This window comes from Silurus aristotelis (assembly GCF_946808225.1).
Source record: "Silurus aristotelis genome assembly, chromosome: 11".
NCBI lineage: Eukaryota > Metazoa > Chordata > Actinopteri > Siluriformes > Siluridae > Silurus > Silurus aristotelis.
The window spans coordinates 692461-716801 of record NC_139584.1 but is presented as its reverse complement, the minus strand read 5'-3'; the positions used below and the strand labels follow the sequence as shown (position 1 = coordinate 716801).

The 24341-nt window shown below is 38.8% G+C and overlaps 2 protein-coding genes across 4 annotated transcripts in view; both read right to left on the bottom strand.

Moving 5' to 3' along the window:
• jak3 (Janus kinase 3 (a protein tyrosine kinase, leukocyte)) overlaps window positions 1-16203 on the bottom strand; it is a 37420-nt gene extending 21217 nt beyond the window's left edge. Inside the window, 14 exon segments of the mRNA XM_083554872.1 lie at window positions 781-868; window positions 969-1100; window positions 1249-1373; window positions 2303-2483; window positions 2650-2761; window positions 2877-3034; window positions 3244-3366; window positions 9427-9557; window positions 9560-9687; window positions 9789-9934; window positions 10103-10220; window positions 10364-10481; window positions 11265-11468; window positions 16044-16203. Coding sequence (XP_083410998.1) covers window positions 781-868; window positions 969-1100; window positions 1249-1373; window positions 2303-2483; window positions 2650-2761; window positions 2877-3034; window positions 3244-3366; window positions 9427-9557; window positions 9560-9687; window positions 9789-9934; window positions 10103-10220; window positions 10364-10481; window positions 11265-11457 — 1753 coding nt within the window. The 5' untranslated portion in view covers window positions 11458-11468; window positions 16044-16203.
• Window positions 16204-18519: 2316 nt separating this feature from the next.
• Window positions 18520-24341, bottom strand: part of slc5a5 (solute carrier family 5 member 5) — a 12874-nt gene continuing 7052 nt past the window's right edge. For all 3 annotated transcript variants that reach the window (XM_083554941.1, XM_083554942.1, XM_083554943.1), the window contains exons 11-17: window positions 24247-24341; window positions 23981-24051; window positions 22920-23006; window positions 21563-21771; window positions 21160-21263; window positions 18977-19059; window positions 18520-18705 (exon numbers count right to left, since the gene is read on the bottom strand). The exon at window positions 24247-24341 is cut by the window's right edge and continues 18 nt beyond it. In XM_083554941.1, the coding sequence (XP_083411067.1) occupies window positions 18616-18705; window positions 18977-19059; window positions 21160-21263; window positions 21563-21771; window positions 22920-23006; window positions 23981-24051; window positions 24247-24341 (739 nt within the window). In that variant the 3' untranslated portion in view covers window positions 18520-18615. The remainder of the gene's footprint in view (window positions 18706-18976; window positions 19060-21159; window positions 21264-21562; window positions 21772-22919; window positions 23007-23980; window positions 24052-24246) is intronic.

The window sequence follows — 24341 nt, the reverse complement described above, 5'->3', positions numbered from 1 at the left end:
GACAATGTCCATTGTGAAAAGCACAATAGAAATAAAATAAACTTAAAACTTGCTTTTCTTCACCCCTAGCTGATTTAATTCCTGAGTTCAGTGGGTTAAGTACAGTACTTTAGACTGGAAATACGAGGATGATGTAGCTAACAGGGTTTTTTTGCCTCACTCAGGGCTCCGCCCACTGCCCTTTACCTGTCTGAGACAGAAAATGGAACTGCAGCAAAAAGCTTAAATGGTAATAATGGATCTGCCCAATGGTGTCAAAACTGAGATCTTAGAGCTGGATCTTCATCTTTCCTAAAAGAGGACGAAGTCCTCAGGAACCATAGCTGGTGAGTAGTGTGGGTGCAGAAGTGAGTTTAGGATGATCCCGGTATTAAACTCACGTGTGAGGAGAAGCTCGATGACACGGTGCACATGGTCAGAATAGCACCGGTTGCACAGCTCTCAATGTACACAGGACTATGTCTTTCAGCACACTGACTTATGAAGGTCAGTCATTTGACTGCATTTAGGAAGAGAATGTGTTTCTTGCATTTGGTCCTGACTCTGCCCTTGTACTTTCATTGGTGACTTACCAATTGTTGTCACCTGTACTGTGTTAGTTTACTATTCCTAGTGTCTCTGTTCTCTTTTTAACATTCCATTTGTAGAACCTAAATCTATCTGTGAATCTACCTGTGCTCTACTATTGATCTCTACAATTCCTTTGATACATTTTTAATGACCGCAGATCTCACAATTACAAATTACCCTTCAACTACTGAAATAATGAGTGTATCTTACTTTTAGAATTGTGGACGCTGACTCCATATACCAGCAGCAGGTGCTTATGGGAAATCTGGCTCATGAAGCTGGCAGCCTCAAAAAAAGACTAAAAAGAACAGGTTTTATTTTAAATGGTGATCCAAACACGATCAGTCCTCAATATGTGCATTGTGCTAATTGGCTAAAGATACCAAGCTAACACACACCTCCCAACTGTTTTTGTGCTCTACATCCAGAACTTTGAGCAGAACCTCAGTGGTGTGAGTCTCGCCATCCAGCTGGTCCACTTTACAGCCGCTGTAGATGTGTGTGAACGATCCTTGACCCAGACTTTCCTTCTAAAAAATGTCAAATTAATAAGAATTATTAATATTTACAATAACAGCGTGTTTTTATTTATACTGTTAATATTTTGTGTGTGTGTGTGTGTGTGTGTGTGTGTGTGTGTGTGTGTGTGTGTGTGTGTGTGTGTGTGTGTTTTCTTACCCATATTATGTCCTCGTATTTGATCATGTGGAACTGAATGTGGCTGGGTCTGTGGCGCTGCTGAGAGGGGGAGCCTGGTGTCTCACACATGCTGCTGTTCCTGACGATGATCAGGTTCGAGAGCTCTGCACACAGGAACACTTATTTATATTTAGTCTATCTGCTGCTCTACACAAAGTACTGGTTTCCCTTTAAATCTCCCAATGATCAGTAAAGAGTGAGAAATTCATAGTTACATGTTGGCTTGATGGCAAACCTAAAGCTTAAAACACATCTGTTTCTCCAACATTCCCATCTATCCCATTTATTCCACTCAGACACACTCATATGTCTCACTCAGATACACTGATATGTCCCACTCAGACACATGCATATGTCCCACTTAGATACACTCATATGTCCTACCCAGACACATTCATATGTTCCACTCAGATACACTCATATGTCCTACCCAGACACATTCATATGTTCCACTCAGATACACTCATATGTCCTACTCAGACACATTTATATGTTTCACTCATATACACTCATATGTCCTACTCAGACACATTTATATGTTCCACTCATATACACTCATATGTCCTACTCAGACACATTTATATGTTCCACTCAGATACACTCATATGTCCTACTCAGACACATTTATATGTTCCACTCATATACACTCATATGTCCTACTCAGACACATTTATATGTTCCACTCAGATACACTCATATGTCCTACTCAGACACATTCATATGTTCCACTCAGATACACTCATATGTCCTACTCAGACACATTTATATGTTCCACTCAGATACACTCATATGTCCTACCCAGACACATTCATATGTTCCACTCAGATACACTCATATGTCCTACCCAGACACATTCATATGTTCCACTCAGATACACTCATATGTCCTACTCAGACACATTTATATGTTCCACTCAGATACACTCATATGTCCTACCCAGACACATTTATATGTCCCAATATTTCCCACTCAGACAATGATATGTCCCAATTAGACACACACATTTTTAAAGATACATCAAACTGCTCTGTACCTTTAGCTTGAGATGGACAGCATCTGCCCAATTTGACAGGAAAATCAGACAGTACAATTGTGTTTTCCTTATAAAAGTCTGTCAGATGTCTCAGACTGTCGAAGGAGCTGTGAATGCCTGCCAGGTGAAACTTGTCATTCTTCTCAATCAGACAGTCTTTATAGTCAACACCAAGTGGCGTCTGTATTTTACACACACACATGAACACACACAAACACACACAAATCTCAGATATTTGCTATCTGATAAATTATAAAGTGTAAAAAATAGTGAGTGAAAAATCACGCATGTAGATTAGAATTTGCCTCTTGTGGGCGTGGCCTGTGATGACCTGCAAGCTAAGTTACCTGTAAGCAGACCATTAGGAAGTACTTATCGAACTCCTTTGGGCTTCGCCGAAGAAGAAATGTACCATGTTTAGCTCCCGCCTTTTTGAGCTTGTGAACCGCAAACTCTGACCTGAAGGAAATAAAATTTGGAAAAATCCACCACCATGCTTCTCTCATGAAGACAGTGTCTTCACAATCACAATCATTTTCAGAAATGTGTCTGAGTGGGTGAATATTCAGCATACGTGATGGGGCCATGGCTGTGATTATCAATGTCCTGCAGCAGACTCGGAGGAGCCACTTCAGAGCAGAAGTAATGACTGGAGTCTGTGGTGAGTCTAAAGTAGTTGTCAATGAGCGACACGAAGGACAGAGCCACAGCCAGTGTCTTAAACTCCATTTCCTGATTTTCAGAAAGAACATGCCTTTCACTTAATATTTTACACATTATTATTATTTGAATTATTATTATTATTATTATTATTATTATTATTATTATTATTATTATTATTATTATTATTATTAGACCCAGTAGACCCACATCCTTCTAAACTGTTACTGGCTTACAAGTTGTAGCTCAATAACTAGAAACAATGACTAATTTCTACTCACCAGACATCTGTCATCCTGTCTAGTCAAAGTCACCACACGTCCCTCAGCAGGAAGTTGCTCTTGGCAAAGACGTTTCATGTTGATTTCTGTGATTTGGGGAAAGTCGCAAAACGTTTGCCACTCCTAAAGTGATCAAAAAACGTTTGATTATATGTCAGGAGGAATCTGAACATTGGAAAGACGCAGCAGATAATTAAAGGTACAGTTCATATTAATCCAAGCAAAGCTAACAATAAAACACAAAGAGTCGCACTAGATTTAGGAACATGACAAAAACAATTAACTGTAAGTGGTAGGCGTGTAACGGTACACAACCATATCGGTGCAGAGCTTTTGATTTAGTGCACATGTGTACAAAATGCAATCCCTTTTACATATAAACATAGTTAAATTTTGAGTTCCCTCAGGAATGCATTAAGTGGCAGACTTCGAGGTTGTTTGGTCTCTGTCTTGCATTTTAATCGCAGTGTCACTGGTTTTTTTTATTAATATTGTTGTTATTATTATTATTATTAATTACTATTACATTTTAAAACATACACAACAATGCCAAGGGCATAAAAATAAACTAGAGTTCTAGTTTATTTTTTATAGAGTAGCACAGTGTCACTGTGGCTGCTCACTCCTTACCCAAAATACGATATGTAATGAAATATGATTTGTATTGTGTTGTAAAACTCAGATTTTTGTGCATGTGAAAAATCCCTGTCACTTCCTGCTATCACCAATGTTTTTATGACAGTCTTGTGATATGGATTCTTTAGCATTTTAAGTACAGCTTTAAGAATTTATTTTAAAAGGAGAAAATCCTGACAATTCTGCATATTGCAAAGCCAAAGCATACTCGCAAAGGTTTGCTCTCATCAGTGAAGCACCCGCTGAGAAACCTGAAAAAGCTCTGGTTATAGGAGACTCTATTCTGAGGCACGTGAAATTAGCTTGACCTTTAAGGGCAATGTAGCCTACAGCAGGTTATGGTCGCTGAACTGCTGGATGTGTGCTGCTCCAAAAACAATGTGGGCTTCATAAATATTTGGAGCAATTTTGAGGGCAAGGCTGGCCTGTTAGGGCGGGATGGTATCCGTCCTATTTGGGAAGGTGCTGCTCCCATTTCTTGTAGTATAGGTCATAGTCTCAGAACAGCACTAGTTAACAAGTGACTGTCCAGAGCCAAGGCCAGGGAGCAAACAGACAGGCTAAACTGACCGTCTGCCGGCTGCACAGTCGTCACTCAGGATCCACCAAATTGAGACTGTGTCTGTCCCCCTAGCAAAACCAAAATATTGGAATTCTCAGAAAGTCTGTTTAAGTAACCTGATTAACATTAAATTAAAAAGGACTGAACACACAGCAGCACCTCTGATCTAAAGATAGGAATGTTGAATATTAAATCTCTCATATCAAAAGCGCTGACAATTAACAAAATTATTACCGACCAGGAGTTTAAAATAATGTTTTTGACAGAAACATGGATTAAACCGAATTAATATGTAGCATTAAATAAAGCGAGTCCTCCTGGGTATAGTTACATACACCAGCCCCGTCTAAATGGCAGAGGAGGCGGAGTCGCAGCTATTTATAATATTAATCTAAATGTCACACAAAAGACTAAACACAAATGTAAAACATTTTAAGTTCTTTTCACCAACACAAAATATTCAGTGTCCAAAAGCAGGTCCAGTCAGTTAATTCCATTAATTATTATTTATAGACCCCCAGGGGCCCGACTCTGATTTTCTCATAGAATTTGCAGATTTCATCACAAATTTAGCTACTTCTTTACACAAAGCATTAATTGTTGGTGACTTTAATATTAATTTTGATAATCAGGTCAACTGTGACTGTGGCAAGAAAAAATTTCCTTAGATGTTATGAGAAAGAAACCTTGAGAGGAACCAGACTCAGCAGGGGAACCCATCCTCATTTGAGTGACATCAAGAGTGTGATTATAGTCTTTAGACAATACAGAACAATGAAGAGTGAGAACTAACATGAGCACCAGAATGTGTGATTATGAGTGTAGTCGAGTCGAAACTTAACAGGTAGCCAGTGTAGGGATGAGAAGATTGGGGATATATGATCATATTTTCTCAACCTTGTGAGAACTCTGGCTGCCGCATTCTGGACAAACTGTAGCTTGTTTATTAATGATGCAGGACATCCACCTAGTAATGCATTACAATAGTCCAGTCTGGAGGTAGCATGTTTCTTACCTTAGAAATATTTCTAAGGTGAAAGAAGCTGTTTTTGTAACATGGGTGATATGATTTTTAAAAGACAAGTTGCTTTAAAGTAATTCCCAAGTCTTTTACTGTTGAACTAGTGGTTACAGAACATCCTTCTAAATGCAGGTTGAAATGCTGGAGCTTCTGTGTACTGGTTTTTGGGCCGATGAGCAAAATCTCAGTCTTATCAGAATTTAATAGTAGAAAGTTATGAGTCATCCAGTCTTTTAATTCTTTAACACACTCAGTTATCCGAGCTAATTGAGCGTATCGCCTGGTTTTGATGAGATTTATAGTTGGATATCATCAGCGTAACAGTGGAAGCTAATTCCACGCCTTCTAATAATATTTTCTAAGGGAAGCATGTATATTGTGAAAAGCAGGGGTCCTAGAACTGAACCTTGTGGCACGCCATAATTTACTTGCATTAACCTGGATAGCTTTCCATTTAAGTCTACAAAATAGTAACGATCAGACAGGTAGGATTTAAACCAGCTTAATGCCTGTCCCTGAATGGCGATGTAATTTTGTAAGCGATCCAGAAGAAGATCATGATCTATAGTGTGGATTGCAGCACTAAGATCTAGTAAAACTAACAGAGAGATGAAGCCTTGGTCACATGCACACCATCAATAGGTAGTAATGATTTCATGAACTTTTTTAATAATAAAGTTTGAAACATCAGGCAAGAAATCCAGAGGATTCAAATAAATCCAAACTATTTTATAAATAACCCTGTAGACAGCAGTGTCATTATAACAGACAATCAATTACAAAGTTTTACTCCTATTCAAGAGAACGACTTCATTTCATTTATTTCCTCATCAAAATCATCAACCTGCATTCTCGATCCCTCGCCTACAAGTTTCTTCAAACAGATAATTCCAGAGGGATTTGAACCTGTTTTAAAATAATAAACTCTTCAATCAGCACTCGTTTTGTACCTAAATCCTTCAAACTGCAGTATCAACCCCCTAATTAAGAAACCTGACCTTCACCCTGTCACCTGTCCAACTACAGTCCAATATCAAACCTCCTCTTTATCTCCAAGATTCTAGGAAAGGTTGTAGCACAGCAGTTCTGCTCACATCTACTGAGGAATAACATTTATGAAATGTATCAGTCAGGATTTCGGCCTCATCATAGCACAGAGACGGCGCTAGTTAAGGTGCTAAATGACTGTTATTGGCCTCTGATCAGGGTTTTGTCTCTTTACTTGTTTTGCTCGACCTCAGTGCAGCTTTTCACACCATTGATCATAATCTCCTGCTTGCTGGACTGGAGAACGTTGTTGGAATAAAGGGAACAGCTCTCTCTTGGCTCAGGTCTTATTTGACTGATTGCTATCAGTTTGTTGATGTAAATGGTGAGTTCTCCACACTCTCTGAGGTAAAGTTCCGGTATTCTGCAAGGATCTGTCTAAGGCCCACTGCTTTTCTCTTTATATCTGCTGTGAAATTATACATAACAGTTACATAACATATATACATATACATAACCCCCTACACCATTTCTCTTTCCATCCACACCATGATAGAACAGTTTAAACACCTCCAATGTTCCTGGTCTTACTCCCTTTCCACTTGGTCTCCTGAACACACAACATATCTACTTTCTCCTCTCCATCATATCAGCTCCCTCTCTCCCTTTACCAGTCATAGTACCAACATTTAAAGTACCAACCCGAACCTCCACTCTCCTCCACTTCTCCTTTAACCTTTATTAGAGTACTCATTTTAATCAATATAATAAAAAAGTGCATTAATTTCATTTATTCTATTTTCTTTTTATATATTGAATTTTTACAAATATGCTACAATATTATTTTATATATTATTCAACCAAGCAGCCATTTTTTTTTGTTTGTTTTTTTTCATGTTTACAAATGTAATAATAATACATTTACATTAACGGCATTTAGCAGACACTTTTTATCCAGAGTGACGTACAAAAGTGCTTTGAGTCTCTATCAATGAATAATAAATGGTGTTAATAAAAAAATCTGAAATTGTCATCGGCAAAAAAAGTCTGCACATCCTGAAAGAGCTTTCATCTTTGCTGGAGATTTCAACCACTTCATCCTGAGATCTGTACTACAAAAAGAGCTTTAAGAAAATGGTTCTGAATCACCTGCCTGTGGGTTTACCACCTACACTGGACTCAAACCAATTTGTCTGAACAGATCTCCCGAACAGGTCAACAGAGTATGCAGTTTCCACGGCTCTTCATTCAGCCTTCACCCACCTTATTATAAACAAAACCTACATCAGATTGCTGTTGACTGACTTTAGCTCTGCATTCAATACAGTCCTCCCCACTGTACTGATTACTAAGCTCAGTGACCTGGGTATCTGCCCCACCACTTGCAGAGGGACTCTGGACTTTCTCACCAACAGACCTAAGTCTGGGCAAACAGGCATCCTTAACCCTTATTCTGAACACCGGCATCCCACAGGGCTGCAACTTCAACATCTTCATCAAGTATGCAGATGACACCACTGTTGTCAGCCAGATCAACATCTTCATCAAGTATGCAGATGACACCACCGTTGTCAGCCAGATCAGCAACGATGACAAATCGGCCAACAGGGAAGAGATCCGAAGCCTAACAGAATGGTGTGCCGCCAACAACCTGACCCTCAACAGAAGTTCTCCAGCTTTAAGTTCTTGGACGTTCACATCTCTGAGGATCTGTCCTGGCAGTTCTGGTTAGAAAGGCACAACAACGCCTGTACTTCTTGAGGAGGCTTTAGAAAGCTCATCTGTCCCCAGAGATTCTAATGAGTTTTTACTGCTGCATCATTGAGAGCATCCTGACCAACTCCATCACTGTATGGTACAGAGGCTCCACTGTGTGAACGTAAAGCCCTGCAAAGGCTGGTCAAAATCGCCCAACACATCACTGGCACCCAACTACATGCCATTGAACACCTTCACCACAGCAGAGGTCTGTGCAGAACTAACAACATCATCAAGGACTCTTTACATCCCAGTCACAAACTTTTTAACCTCCTTCCATCATGAAGGAGCTACAGGAACATACACACCAGAATCAGGAGGTTCAGGGACAGCTTTTTTCCATCCACCATCCCCATCACCATCACCTTCACCAACACACTACTGAACTCTAACTAACAGCAAGTTGCGGATTATCTTAAAATTTCACGGAAATTTGCAGTGTGACCGAATGTTCAGGAGCATTAGGTATGTTTTTCTCTAACAAATTTCAGAAAATTTGTTTAAACAATTTATTATTTATTTTAAGTGATAAATAAAACATTTGTCAATTACTTTTTTACTTTTTTCACATTTTCACTTTCATCAACTACTGACTGCTACAGTACATCCAATAACCTAAAGTGAGTACCCATATTGAATTTTTATTATTAATTACAGTGCAGAATACTGATCATTTATTATTATTAATGAAAATTAAATGATAAATTAATTTATTGGAAATCAAATAATGTTTGATGCATTAGTGATTTATTTTGTGTGTGAATTTGGTCAAATACTGTACACTATTACGTTTACAAAGTGACATAATGTCTACATAAATTCACTAAGGTACCATAGGGGCTGTGGGGGTGCGTCCAAAATTCACAGATTTTGGAATTCGCGGGGTCTTACGACGTAACCACTGTATAACTTCTGTGCAGTTTTACATACAATTTACATATTGCATATTGTAAATTTATATACCCCTCATTCTCTTCACATATTGGCACTACTATTTTATTTGTTATCTATATATACTTTAGATACTGCACATCCTGCCTAATAATAATATACATTTACGTGTACATATATTTAGTCAACTTGCTTTTCAGAATTTTGCTAAATTCTGTTTTATATATATATATATGTAACCTGTATCACCTAATCCTTTCTGCACCAGTATCTCAAAATTACGTATAACGATGAGATACAGGAACACTACCAATGAGATCACTGTTACCTGTCCATCAGAGGAGCGTGTCTGGATCCCTCCCTCACCAGAGACTCTCACCATGGAGCAGGATGTGATGAAGCACTCAGAGCCATAGTTGGGTTCCACAGCGCTCAGCTCCATCAGGTACTTGAGCTTCTTTGCTCTCCAGCTGAGCAGCGTCCCAGTTTCTTCAGGAAGTGTTTCAGGTTCTTGCGGATATGATAGCGGGCCAGTCGTGTCATTCGTTGGATTTCTGCTCGGTGTATCTCAGGCAGGCACGACTTGTAGCTGGCAGGGAAAGACAGTGTTTGAGAACTTGGCGGACTTCAAAAAGAATGAAAGAAGTATCAGCAGATGTCCACATGAGCACAAATTCACTCGGTAGGTACCTGACGGTTTTACACACTTCCTTTACTCCGTGGTTTTTCTCCTTGGCCTGTCTCCAAAGGTCCAACACAGCCAAACCCAAACATTCCTGAATGGCGCTGACTGGAGGACAAACACCTCCTGAGCCAGAGATGAAATCACTGCGGGACTGGAAATCACACGTGTTTATAGTCTGAGTATTTTATTGTTCCTATACCACAACAACTCACAACTATTACAATATATTTCATTTATTACACAACAAAACATCTTATTTTATCCGATTATAGTTACGTGTGTGTGTGTGTGTGTGTGTGTGTGTGTGTGTGTGTGTCACCTGAGCAAACAGATAATCAATAACACTGTAATCCAGCACAGCGCAGATTCTCCCAGAGCTCAGACTGTAACGATATGTTGCTTTGGAACCCTGACCAAACCACCCTGAGAAAAAGAACCTGTACACACACACACACACACACACACACACACACTCTATAATTATTTCTAGAATTGTGTGTGTGTGTGTGTGTGTGTGTGTGTGTGTGTGTGTGTGTGTGTGTGTGTGTGTGTGTGTGTGTGTGTAAATGTGTACACTCACCGCACTCTGTAGTGCACAGTTACACTCTCATCGCTCTTAAACATGTGTGTTGGTGGATACCAGAATGAGAGATCTTCTGAGGCCAGAGCGAATAAACTCTGAAACACAGGGAGTATACCTACACACACACACACACACACACACAAAACAATTATTTTTTTTTTTACATAACATCTCATTCTGCTCTCTTATTGATTTCAAAAGTGTGCATCAGAAATTAAAAAAGTGTGCATCAGAAATTAAAAAAGTGTGCATCAGAAATTAAAAAAGTGTGCATCAGAAATTAAAAAAGTGTGCATCGGCATTTGTATCACGATGCTTCGTTTTTGACACGTTTGCTACAATAAAATATTTATTTATTTATTTAGAATTCTTAGTAGATGCGCTATACTTGAATTATTGACCAATATTTGATATGTAGATCGATTTCTAGTCTGTAAACTGTTTCTCGAGCGCGTTCTCTCAGCACTACTGCTGCTACGTGAATGATGTATCACAACACTACGGCGACGGAGGCGTGTCCTGAGAGTCACATAGAATACAGATTAACATGGCAGAGGTAGAGCTGTAACTTCCTGGAAAAGGAACAGGAAGAATGTAAAGAAAAATGATTTTATTGTATCTTTTCAGTTGGTTTTGCACTACAAAGGCATGTGTGTGAAAGGGCTATGTGTCAGAAGTCAGTAGGCACTTAAGTAAATTGATGGTTTGCTGTCTGTCTGAATCAAAGTTATAAAAGTGAACTTTCTGTACAATATTGAATTTAAGAGCATCACATGTTTTCCATTGCATCATAATGCATTGTGCTGAATCAAATGAATATCAGGAAGTGAACTTTCTGTGTGTGTGTGTGTGTGTGTGTGTGTGTGTGTGTGTGTGTGTGTGTGTGTGTGTATATTACCACAGGCTTTCGCTGCAAGAACACAGATGCTCTCCGCGGTCGCATGTCCTGCAGGGATGGACAGCGTGCTCTCGCTTTTTGACGTGGGTGTGTAGTACAGGTGCAACACAATGAAGGAGTCACAGCTCGATTTGTGACTCCCCGAGCGCTCGCACGTCATCAGTGGCTTCGTTTCTTCCTCACTGGCGTCCATCACTGTGTATCCTGCACACACACACACACACACACACACACACACACACACACACACACACACATATATATATTTATTTGTATTCACGTTGTAACTTTTGACTGTAATAATTCCCAGTGTCCACGTTGCCCTTACACACAATGCTAAAGTGTAAATCTGCGACGCACACCGGTGTGAGAAACTTGTAAAAAAGTTATACACACAGATATAAACAGATAAAATAACCACTGTCATGTTACAAAGTTTTAGAAGCTGTAGACAAAGCTGGGTCCAAAACATGACTTTAAATCCTGATCAGATCCAGACACAGATCTTTATTGTAGCAGGATGTGTGTTAGAGCACGTCATTGTAAACAGGTTTTTCCCTGAGTGTGTGTGCATGTGCACGTGTGTGTGTCCGCGTGTGTGTCCGCATGTATGTGTGCATGTTGTGTGTGTGTGTGTGTGTGTGTGTGTGTGTTTGTGTGGCTGTGTTGTGTGCGTGTCTGTGTTGTGTCTGTCAGTGTGTGCATGTATGTGCATGTCTGTGTGCGCATGTGTGTGCTTGTGTGTGTGTGTGTATGTTGTGTGTGTGTGTGTGTCTGTGTCTGTGTGTATGTGCTTGCGTGTGCGTGCGTGTGTCTGTGTGCGTGCGTGTCTCTGTGTATGTGTGCTTGCGTGTGTGTGTTGTGTGTGTGCTTGCGTGTGTGTTGTGTGTGTGTATGTCTGTGTGCGTGGGTCTGTGTGTGTGTGTGTGCTTGCGTGTGTGTGTGTGTTGTCTGTGTGTATGTCTGTGTGCGTGTGTGTCTGTGTGTGTCTATGTTCTGTTTTTGTGCATGTCTGTGTGTGTGTGTGTGTGTGTGTGTGTGTGTGTGTGTGTGTGTGTGTGTGTGTGTGTGTGTGTCTGTGTGTGTGTGTGTCTGTGTGTGTTGTGTGTGTGCGTGTCTGTGTTGTGTGCATCTTAGCTTTATAATACAGCTATAAAGCCTTTATATAGACCTCAGACATCCTCCATCATAGCTTAATAGCCCCGGTATCTGCAAGCTCTCTCTCTTGGGCCCTTGAGCAAGGCCCTTAACCCTATGTGCTGCAGAGGCACTGTATCATGGCTGACCCTGTACTCTGACACCAGCTTTTTAAATAGAATATCTCTGGTATATGTGAAGAAAGAGTTTTACTGTGCTGTAATGTATATATGACAAATAATGGCTCTTCTTTTATAATATGGCTGTGAGGCCTTTATGTAGACCTCAGACATCCTCCGTATACTAATAATAAGAGAAAATAGTACAATAGTCATACGCATGCCCTCAAGAGAACAGCCCGTAATCTGGAGAGAAAATGGAGGAAAACTAAATTGGAGGTATTTAGAATTGCGTATAAAGACAGTATGCTTAGCTACAGACAGGCGCTAAAAGCTGCTAGAGCTAAACACCTGAGCAAACTCATAGAAAACAACCAAAACAATCCCAGGTTCCTTTTCAGTACAGTCGCTAAACTAACTACAAATCAAAAAATCTGAAAAATGTGTTCCATCACAGTTTAATAGTGAGGACTTTATAAAATTGAAAGTATTAGTAACACAATTGTGGAGCTCCAACCTCTGACAGCATCTCCTGATCCAATCTCACCTACAACTCGTACAGGACAGGAAGAGCTGTATGATGTTATTACCAAAGCTGAAACAACATGTCAGTTAGATCCCATTCCAACTAAACTACTGAAGAAAGTGTTCCATACAGCTGGTGAGCCTCTTCTCAATATTATTAACTCCTCACTATCTTTAGGTCACATCCCTAAATCCCTCAAGTTAGCAGTTATTAAGCCCCTCATTAAGAAACCTAATTTGGATTCAAACACACTTTTAAATTACAGACCAATTTCAAATCTCCCATTTATGTCTAAGATTTTAGAAAAGATTGTCGCTGCCCAGTTCTGTTCCTACTTACAAGAGAACAAGATCTTTGAAGAGTTTCAGTCAGGTTTCAGGCTCCATCATAGCACAGAAACTGCTCTAGTTACAATCACTAATGACCTGTTTTTAGCTTCAGACCAAGGCTTCATCTCACTGTTAGTTTTATTAGATCTTAGTGCTGCGTTCGTCACTATAGACCATGATCTTCTCCTCGATCGCTTACAGAATTACATCGGCATTCAGGGACAGGCATTAAGCTGGTTTAAATCCTACCTGTCCGATCGTTACCATTTCGTAGATTTACATGGAGAACTATCAGGTTAATCCCAGGTTTTCCTTGGAAAATATTATTAGAAGGTATGGGATTAGCTTCCACTGGTTTGCTGATGATACCCAGCTATATATCTCATCAAAACCAGATGATGCACTCAATTATCTCAGATAACTGAGTGTGTTAAAGAATTAAAAGACTGGATGACTCATAACTTTCTATTATTAAATTCTGATAAGACAGAGATTTTGCTCATCTGCCCAAAATCCAGCATCTCAGCCTGCATTTAGACGGATGTTCTGTAACCACTAGTTCAACAGTAAAAGATCTGGAAGTTATTTTAGAGCAACTTATCTTTTAAAAATCACATCAACCAAGTTACAAAAACAGCTTCTTTAACCTTAGAAATAGGTAAGAAATATGTTATCTATATCCGATGCAGAGAAGCTCGTCCATGCGTTTATGACCTCTAGAATAGACTACTGTAATGCATTACTAGGTGGAGGTCCTGCATCATTAATAAACAAGCTTCAGTTAGTCCAGAATGCAGCAGCAAGAGTTCTTACAAGGTCAAGAAAAAATCACCATATAACCCCAATCTTCTCACACTACACTGGCTTCCTGTTAAGTTACAAATCCACTACAAACTACTGCTACTTACCTACAAAACACTAAATGTTTTATCTCCATGTTTCTCTCCAGTCTGCTAACACGCTACAATCCGTCACGCTCCCTGAGATCTCAAAACTCTGGGTTTCTAGTAGTTCCTAGAATAGCAAAGTCCACTAAAGGCGGTAGAGCATTTTCACATTTAGCTCCTAAACTCTGGAATAGTCTTCCTGACAGTGTTCGGGGTTCAGACACACTCTCCCAGTTTAAGTGCAGATTAAAGACGTATGTTTTTAGCGAGTTCTACACATAACACACATCACATAATAACCTTGTGCTCCAGAACATCTGATCACATCACATTATCAACTTGTGCTGTTAATATCATGAACAGCAGCTACGCTAATTCCTCTCCACTGCTTCTCTTTCTCTCCCCATCCCGAGGCTTCCTGAGGTTGCTCCAGCTCCAGTCATGTGCCACCTCATGAAGATTGTGGACCTTTAAAGAAGTAGATGCCCACAAACATCCCGAACCATCTAGAGACGTACCAGTGCCATTTGGATCCACTTCATGTGGAGTTTTGACACTGGACCTGTCTGAGTGTTTAAAGGCTCTGGCATGGAGAAGCTGATGCTGGATCTGTGATGATCTCAGATGTTGAGCTATTTTATGAGTTGCTCGGTAGGTCCTGGTTTTATAACCATAATGACTGTAAAAGACTGTAGAAAGATCATCAGTCATAATCACACACTCCAGTGCTCATGTTAGTTCTCACTCTCCAGTGTTCTGTAGTGTTTAAAGACTATAATCACACTCTTGATGTCACCCAGATGAGGATAAGGTTCTGCTTTTGAGTCTGGTTCCTCTCAAGGTTTCTTTCTCATAACATCTAAGGGAGTTTTTCCTTGCCACGTTCACCCCAGTCTTCATAATCAGGGATAAACACATATCATTCCCCTTCTTCTGCATGTAAAGACACTGTGAGGTCACCTCATGGATTTGACATGCAGGGTTAGTTTATAAAAGATTTATGCACCGCTTATGAATGTTTAGTTAGATTAGATTAGATTAGCTCGAGCCAGTACAGCACAGCAGAACATGTACATTTATATTTACATTTACATCATTTGGTAGATGCTTTTTTCCAGAGTAACTTCCAAAGTGCTCCAAGCAATGAAATGCGCCAGTTACATCGTATTGTAGAATAATTGCAGGTATGAGGAAATGACTAGTGGCTATTTGTGGTCATTATTGACTATCAACATTAGCAATGGCGAATGAAGTGTCACTGTAATATTTAATAACCAGTGATGTTAATTAAACATTTATAAGGTACAATATAATGTAATATAATATAATGTAATTACAAAAAACATATTTAAAAATGATTACATTTACATCCATTTGACGTTTTATCATCCTTTACCGCAGCCGTATTTATTTCTCTTTGATGTTTTCATTTATTGGCACCCCATAACTATGGAAACCAAAATGTCTTCAAAAAGGAAGTAGAAAAAAAACTACGAGCAAAAGTGGCACCTCGTCAAATTCAGACACAATGTGAAGAGATAAAAAAAATAAACTACACAGATGTCAAGGATCAGACGTGAACCATCAAGATGTTTGTCTACATTTTCAAAAGTCGGAAATAAAACATAACCATGATGTGTAGCTTAACTATCAAAGACTAGACTAGTTCAAACACACAAACACACACACACACACACACACACACACACACACACAATACATTGTGAACAGTAAAGACTTCAGATGTTCTAATGCAATTAATATCATATCCAGATGTTTACCTTAGATGACGACGAAGAAGATGATGATGGTGGTGATGATTTTTGTTACTTTTCAGTCTGAAGAATAGGCATTGTGTGTACGCGTGTGAATATGTGTGTGATGTTCTTCCTGAGTGCAGTGTATGTGGGTCTGTGACATCACGCTGATTTCCCCAACCTTAACCACACACAGACGTTTTTCTGCATCTCATTTGCTTTCGTTTCTTTCAGCTTCTTCTTCCTTTTCATGGCGTCTCATTTTTAAACTCCACAGTTGATGAAAGCTGAAGTCTCACTTCCTCTTTCTGACAATAACTTATTAAATAATGAGAATACAGTATTTATTTATTTATTAACAAAGTCATGGGGCAAAGAATAAAGAGGTTTCTATAGACATTACAAAAAAATACATTTTGAGGAAAAAGTACACAGCAAAAAAAAAAGATAGTTTTTTTAACTTATTATTTAATTTTATTCCTGATTTAATAATACATTTATTGCTGATTATTTTATTTGGTTTATTTTGTATTTTTTTATTAGTTATAACATTTGTATAATCCTTAAGTAGCAAATATAATCGTTTTTATTATTTAACAGTCTAAAATATTTGTTTTTTACCCAGTGATTCATTTTGTTCTGGTAATGTTGGTATAAATACACTTATATTGCCAAAAGTATTGGGACACCCAACTTCTTCACCCATATTTTGTTCTTACCCAAACATTTACACAATGTTGGAAACACAATTGCATAAACCTCTGCATGAAATGTTCCTTTTACGTGAACTGGGATACCCAAACCTGTTCCAGTATTATAATGCCCCTGTGCACAAAGCCAGCTCCATGAAGGTCTGCTTTCCATGAGTGGAAGATCTTCTGCTGTAGAGCTCCAACCCTGTTAAGCATAAATGAATGTGAACGCTGACTGAACCCCAGACCTCCTCACCTTCTCACCTACATCATCACCTGACTTTACTAACACACTTGTGACTGAATGAATCTCCACACATGGAACATCTTCCCAGAACAGTGGAGCTCATAATAACAGTGAATGAGGAATAAATGTTTAATGGGATGTTGAAAAAACAATCTAATGCCCAGGTGTCCACAAACCTTTGTCCATAAAGTGAGTCTGATAAAAGAGTCAGACTGGAATTAAATACGTTTATATTTATATTTTTACACTTTTATTTGTTTTTACCCGAGTAAAAACGAGTAAAATATATATATATATATCAATGTAACTACGAGTTTCTGCTGTAGTTAAATTACTGAAATTATTGACATCAGTAACCCATTGCACATTTAAGTATTTTTTTTATCAAGTGTGTGTGTTTGTGTGTGTGTGTGTCTGTGTGTGTGTTTGTCTTTGTGTGTGTGTGATTGTGTGTATGTGTGTGTGTGTGTGTGTGTGTGTGTGTGTGTGTGTGTCTGTGTGTTTGTGTGTGTGTGTGTGTGTGTGTTTGTGTGTGTCTTGTGTGTGTGTGTGTGTGTGTGTGTGATTGTGTGTGTGTGTGATTGTGTGTGTATGTGATTGTGTGTATGTGTGTGTGTGTGTGTGTGTGTGTGTGTGTGTGTGTGTGTGTGTGTGTGTGTGTGTGATTGTGTATGTGTGTGTGTATGTGTGTGTGTGTGTGTGTGTGTGTGATTGTGTGTGGTTTCTTGTTTCCGCTGAAGGAGAAAAACAAACTGTATGTGTTTGTAAGGTTTGAAGCTGAAACTCATCTCAGGGTGAGGGTGAGGGTGAGGGAGTGGGTCACTGTGCTTAATCAGAGTTCAGGATCAGTTTATCAGAAGAAGAACAACACCATGTAGACGTGGACTCCCACTTGTTACTACTAACTTGATCTTTACTCTTTAATGACTGTTTTTATTCATTTCAGGAATGTCACTGGGGAATTCCTGAAGCACTGACGGTCATTTGTGATCATGAGTGAGTTCCAGGACTAACTGATGAGTTCACACTGAAGATATATTTAGCCTGAAACTGAGACCTGCTTATGGTTTTATCTACTTTGACCGATTTCCTTAATTACATCTCTATCTCTTCAGTCTGGTAATAAATACACCTGTGAAATGGAGAGACAGACAGGTGTAGGAGTGAGGCAGACAGGTGTGTGTTGAGACAGACAGATGTGGTAGTAAGAAAGACCGGTGTGTGTTGAGACAGACAGATGTGGTGGTGAGGCAGACAGGTGTGTGTTGTTCAGAAATGTGCTGAGTGAAGAATATTTATATAAAGATAAGAATATCAACACTGTGAGTTCAGGTTTCCTGATAAATGTACGGAATGTTAGTCATTAATATGTGTGTGTGTGTGTGTGTGTGTGTGTGTGTGTGTGTGTGTGTGTGTGTGTGTGTGTGTGTGTGTGTGTGTGTTTAGCAATCACACAGAGAGAGAGAAAGAGAGAGAGAGAGAGAGAGAGAGAGAGAGAGAGAGAGAGAGAGAGAGAGAGAGAGAGAGAGAGAGAGAGAGAAGGAAGGAAGGACAGATCCTCTGGCTGTTAGTATTTGGTTGTATTTGTACAGATTTGAAGCACATGCTGATAAAGAAACACATTTTCTTTGAACTCCATCACCAACACAAACGTTCCTCACAGAACAGATGCAGATTTTTGCTCCTTCTCCACATCGTTCTCAGGGTTCAAAAGGACAATGGTGGTATTTAGGGTCATCGATTCACCCTGTGGAGGAGAAAATCAACGTGAGTCGTGAGAACCTGAGGTTTTTTATCGATTCTGCTGAAGAGTAAGAAACATCAAACTCGAGTAATTATTAAACAAGTCATTATAAAGAGACAAAACAGAATCAAGGAATTCACCAGGAATTTTTAAGTGTTTAAATCTCAATCACTCAGGATTTAGTTCTTTTACTCAAATATCACAATTGTTCATGTCTGTAGATTCCGTAGAAGCTTTTAATCTCTGATGAACACAAATCTACATCGCCACTTACTGTGTCTTCCTGAGGAGCATCACGGTGAGTGTTCAGATCCCACCACAGCAAACCAGGCTGGATCGAGCTTCTCTGTGTGGGTCCTGAAACATACAGAACAAAGTCAATTTAATCTGGAGAAATTGTGAAATGCAATAAAATCCCAAGATTTCATCAGAAATTTCATATTCAAACACAAATATGGATTTAACTAATCACATATCTGCTTCTCCTAAATATATATTTTCATTTTTTTTAATACAAAAATTGTACGTTTTCCCAGTCATTTCTACTATTTGTTGTTGTTGTTGTTGTTGTTGTTGTATTTACAGTAAAAACCACTGTCACTGTATTCTACATTACTTCATATATTTTAAGAAGAAATGTCAAACCTGTTTATTTCTTTAGATATTGTATCCATTCTGTGTGCCAATAAATATAATATATTATTAATATTCATATATTCATCAATAAAACTTGTACACATCCAGAGGGAAGAAAAGGGTTTAGAAATCACTCTGGATCCCTCACATCCAAACCATATACGATTTTTACTTTTGCCGTCTGGCCGGTAAGAAGTTTCTTCCCCCAGGTAATCTACCTTATAAACATTTAAATTCTCTTCCCGTTATACAATCAAAATAATACTTTAATAATTAGCAGTTTTCCTATTTAAATCTTATTTTATCTTATTTCTTTACATTTTATTTATCTTTTATAAAAATAAGCAACTGGAAGCTTCGGTCTCCAAAACAAATTCCTTAAAAAAAAAAACATACTTGTCAATAAAACTCTGATGCTGACATTCGGATTAAATCCAGATAATTGAATTTCTTACACAAGCAGCCTGAGTAGAATATCAGTGATATCTTCATAGCACAGGGACAATGCTGGTTAAGGTGGTAAATGACCTGCTATTGCATTTTTTACACCACTGATCACTAATACTAATGTATAGTTTGGTGTTTTACAAGGATCTGTTATAGGCCCACTGTTTTTTTTTCCTTTGCATCTGGGTGAAATGATTCATAAAGATAGTATTAGCCTCCACTTGGATGTCGATAGAGTCGTATGTTTTAGCGAAGCCAGATGACAGACACCAGTTTTATTATCCTGAGGAATGTTTAAATTACATTAAACAATGAATGTTTTGCAAATTCCTACTGACAAGCTGAAGAAGTTTTGATAAAACCACATCTTAAAGTTAGCTTTCTGATTACATAGTAACCCAGGATCGCCCTTTTCCTTCTGAGAAGGAAAAGGACATGATGCTTTTGTAACATCTAGATTAGACTACTGTAACGCTTTACTGTCTGGGTGTTGGAGTAAGTGCAGAAATAAGCTTCAGTTAGTTCAGAATGCAGCAGCAAGAGTCCTCACTAGATGTAGAAAATATGATCACATCAGCCCTGTTTTAATCTTCTACACTGCTCCCAATCACATCTCACACTCATTATAAAATATTACTATTGACGTACAGAGGTGGGAAGTAATAAAGTACAATACTTTCTAATTATGTAGATTTTTCTGGTATCAGTTTTTACTTCACAATTTTTTTTCTGAAAAAATTTAAATTTTTCACTCAGTAATGTTTTTACACAAATATCTGTACTTTCTACTTTTACATTTTAAAACCAGACTCATTACTTTAGTTTTAATCTGTTTGGTGAAATGTCGATATTTTCTCTTCTCATTGCGCCGTTTTTCAGCACATCAACTTGTTTCCTGTCATTGCGCAGCTTTTTCAATCCACTGGTGTATAATTTCCTCTCACACACCACAGACGTAGACTAGTTTCTGAAGCTCACAGTGAGCAGGCAGAAGGCAGTAAGAAGTCTGGGGTTAACGTGGATGAGACAGAGGGAGTCAGTGATGAGAACATGACTGAGAACAGAGACATTCCTGATCTCCTGATCATCATCATCTTTACTCTGCTTGTGTTCTACATGGTGGATCTTCAGTCTGGATACATTCATGAGAGAACAACATTTAAATTATTTTGTATTAATATATTAATATGATGTGTGTGATGAGTGAAGGTATGAGGAGTAAAGGATGTGTGTGCTTCTGTCATCTCTGCTAATGTATAAAGCACGGAGTTTCTGTATGAGTTTCTGGTTTCTGTGCCGTCATAGTTACATTCATTTTTTTACATTTCAGATTTATATCTGTAAATCTGTACAAATGTGAAATGTAAGTCTCACCTGTTAGGTAGCTAACCACTACTCCGGCTAGCACAGATGCTCCAGTGGACAGAGCTCCAAAGTACAGGTAGGATATGGAGTAAAAATCCTGAAGACCATGAGTCCTTCAGGCAAGAGAATGTAGGAGAACAATGCAACAAGTGAAATCAAGAAACCATATCAAGATAACGTTGTGTTAGAAGTGTAAACAATATATTACAATTTCTCTTTCATTTATTCACATACATAAATCAATCCATCACTCTCAGTGTCCTTATAATGTCAGTGATTAACTCAAAAGCATTTTGCTTTGAATTTGTGAAATAATCCACCAAGATCAGGGTGTTAATTCAGCAGAAGTTCCCCCTCACTCCTTAACCCTTACCCTGGACTTTCACCTCCATTTTTTACGTGTTCTACTCACCAGCTCTCTTCAAGTCCTGGAGGTGGAGGTGGAGGTGGAGGTGATGATGATGTTAGCATGGTGAAGTTGTGTGTAGCATTAGCTGAAGGGCAGAAGTCTGCGCTGGTGTGTAACACACCCATTCTCTGTGGGGTTGGAGGATAAACTGAGCTTCCGACAGCAAGCCACAGAGCGAGAGAGAACCCCACGGTCACGCCAGCAAATGTACCCTTAGAAACCGACATCAAACAAATCCCAAAGCTGGGTATATAAGAAGAACCCTAGAGGAACCCTCTCAATCTGTATAGAGAACCCTTCTGCATTGGGTTTTTATTTCACTAAGGATCCACATTGTATCCTCATGATACAAAAATTCTATTAAATCACTAGATATTCTAGAACCAAGAAGAAATTTTACACCACACATATACCGAGTTACACTTAGATAAAGTTTTACATCGTTTTAGTGCCACACTGGAAAAATTTAAAGATCTAAGATTATGAGAATAAAGTGGAAAAATTTTAAAAATAAACTCGAAATACTTCGGGAATAAAGTCGTAGCAATACGAGATTAAAGTGCTATTATTTTAAGAAAAAACACAGAACTACAAGAAATGTTTTACATCAGTTACATCTGCATGCTATTCAAAAAAGAGATGCTGTTTCTCAAGAGACTATGAGGATGATGGTCAAAGAAATCGACCCTAAAGGAGTTGAACACCAGTGGGCTCGACGTCACCAGTACTGCAGCCTTGGTCAACTTTATTCTTGTACTGCTACGACATTATTCTTGTAAGTTTTACATTTTTCTTATTGTTTTTCAAATTTACACCAGTGTGCAAAAGTTTGTAGTTTCTACTAATGTAGTTTTGCATTATAGTATCAAATTAACATTAAGATGTTGCATAGTAATTATTTAATTACCAAAAAAAAGATATTCAGAATTCAAGCATTTTTTTTATTAATAAATGAAGCCCATAAAGGCTGTTCTGAATTTACTGCATGAACAGAGGATAAACTCTATGGCAGAGTCTCGGAAAAAGTTGATGATGAAACTGCAAATCTGAAGAAGTTGCGCAGCATTAAATGTTGAATTAAGTTTCCTGCTATTGATAATTAATTATTAATTTGTACGTTTGAAAATGATTTCGCATTTTTGTTCAAAAGAATTTCCTTCTGTGTGCGGCAGAGAACTGAATATCTGAGTTTGGGCGGAGGTTCCTCAACAACATTTTGGAAATATTACTATGAATTCAGTAGAGAAGCTCATAACACTTCCTGTTTGAGACACTGACTGAAATATAATCATGTGTTTAGTCATTAAATAATAACTGTGAATCCTATAATGCACTGGGAAGTTAATGTCAAACTTCTTACCGGTTTATTTGCAGCTGGTATGAACATACCAAGGATAAAAGTGCCCAGGAGTGGCCCGTTAACCACGCCCATGACTGTAAACGAGCCCTGTGAGTGGATACAGGATGCAGTAAGGAGAGTGAAGTTTTTCTTAAACTCATTCAATTCCATCATCAACTTCATCATCAACAAGTGTGTATCAGCTCCTCATCATGTGATGAGATGGTGTGGGTTCTCTGATTTGTACTGGAACTCCATGTTTCCCAGAGTTCTTTTAGCCCCCTGTCAACAAAGTACTATCAAAAAGTTTGGAGATTCGCTCTGTTTGCAAGAAAGTACTTTATTTAGCTACGTTTCCACATAATCACCTTCACACAGCTCCCAGTGTTCTTCTGGAATGTTTCCTGGAAGTCTTCTTTTCGAAGCGTCTCAAGCAACTTCTGCTACTCACGCCGGATCTCCACAATGGTGTCAAAGCGGTGAGCTGGATCTTCATCTTTGGAAAGATGGTGAAGTCCTAAGGAGCCGAATCCAGCGAGTAGGGTGGGTGTGGAAGTAAGATCATGTGGATCGTTCTCCAATGATCATCAACCAAAAAAAGGGGTTGAGCTTGTTGGCAAACTTCCTGATCTCTTGTCGTCTTCCAGTGATGTTCTTCCGCTCTTGAAGCATGTGTGCCCCTCAAAACACCTCGATCGACTCATCGCAGCATCGCCGTATGTCAAACGTCTCTGTGGGAGATTTGCCCAGTTTCACCCAGAATTTCATGTTTGCTCATTGTTCCAACTTGCTGTCCGTGCTGAAATTGCAGATGTGGTAACGTGGCACGTGGTCACAATCACACCACTTACACCAGAATTCTCACAATAGAATGATCAGTACACTCAAATCCCTGTTACTGCAGCAGTGCTTTAGTGCGTTAATCTGTCCAGGTTCCTTTCCTTCTTTTCTTTACACCTTGCTCAAACCGATCTGAGCTGAACCAGGTATCTGCTGTAAATCAGTGCTGTAGTGCCAAATACTGTACACTCTACACTCTTACTCTATACACGCTGTACTTCATGGTGGTGTGAAAGGTGTACCTGAAGAACTCCCCAATCCAGGAGAGAGCAGAGAGCCGCTGTTGTGATGCAGCCAACTCCATACAGTAATGCTGTATCAAACACACACACACACACACACTTACATCAACATTACATTATCATCATCACCACTTTAGGGGAACCACATCATTAAACATAAAGGGACTAAATTGAACTGAGAGGCGGGGCTAACTCACCTTCACAATTAAAATATATATTATATATAAATAATAATTAGATTGACCTTAAAGATATTTATTTCTTACACAGTAATTTGCAGAGCTGGATCTGTTTCCTCTGTAACGAGTTGATGAGGAACGGCTTCAGAAGATCCTCCATCGTTACCGCAGCCATGGCGTTA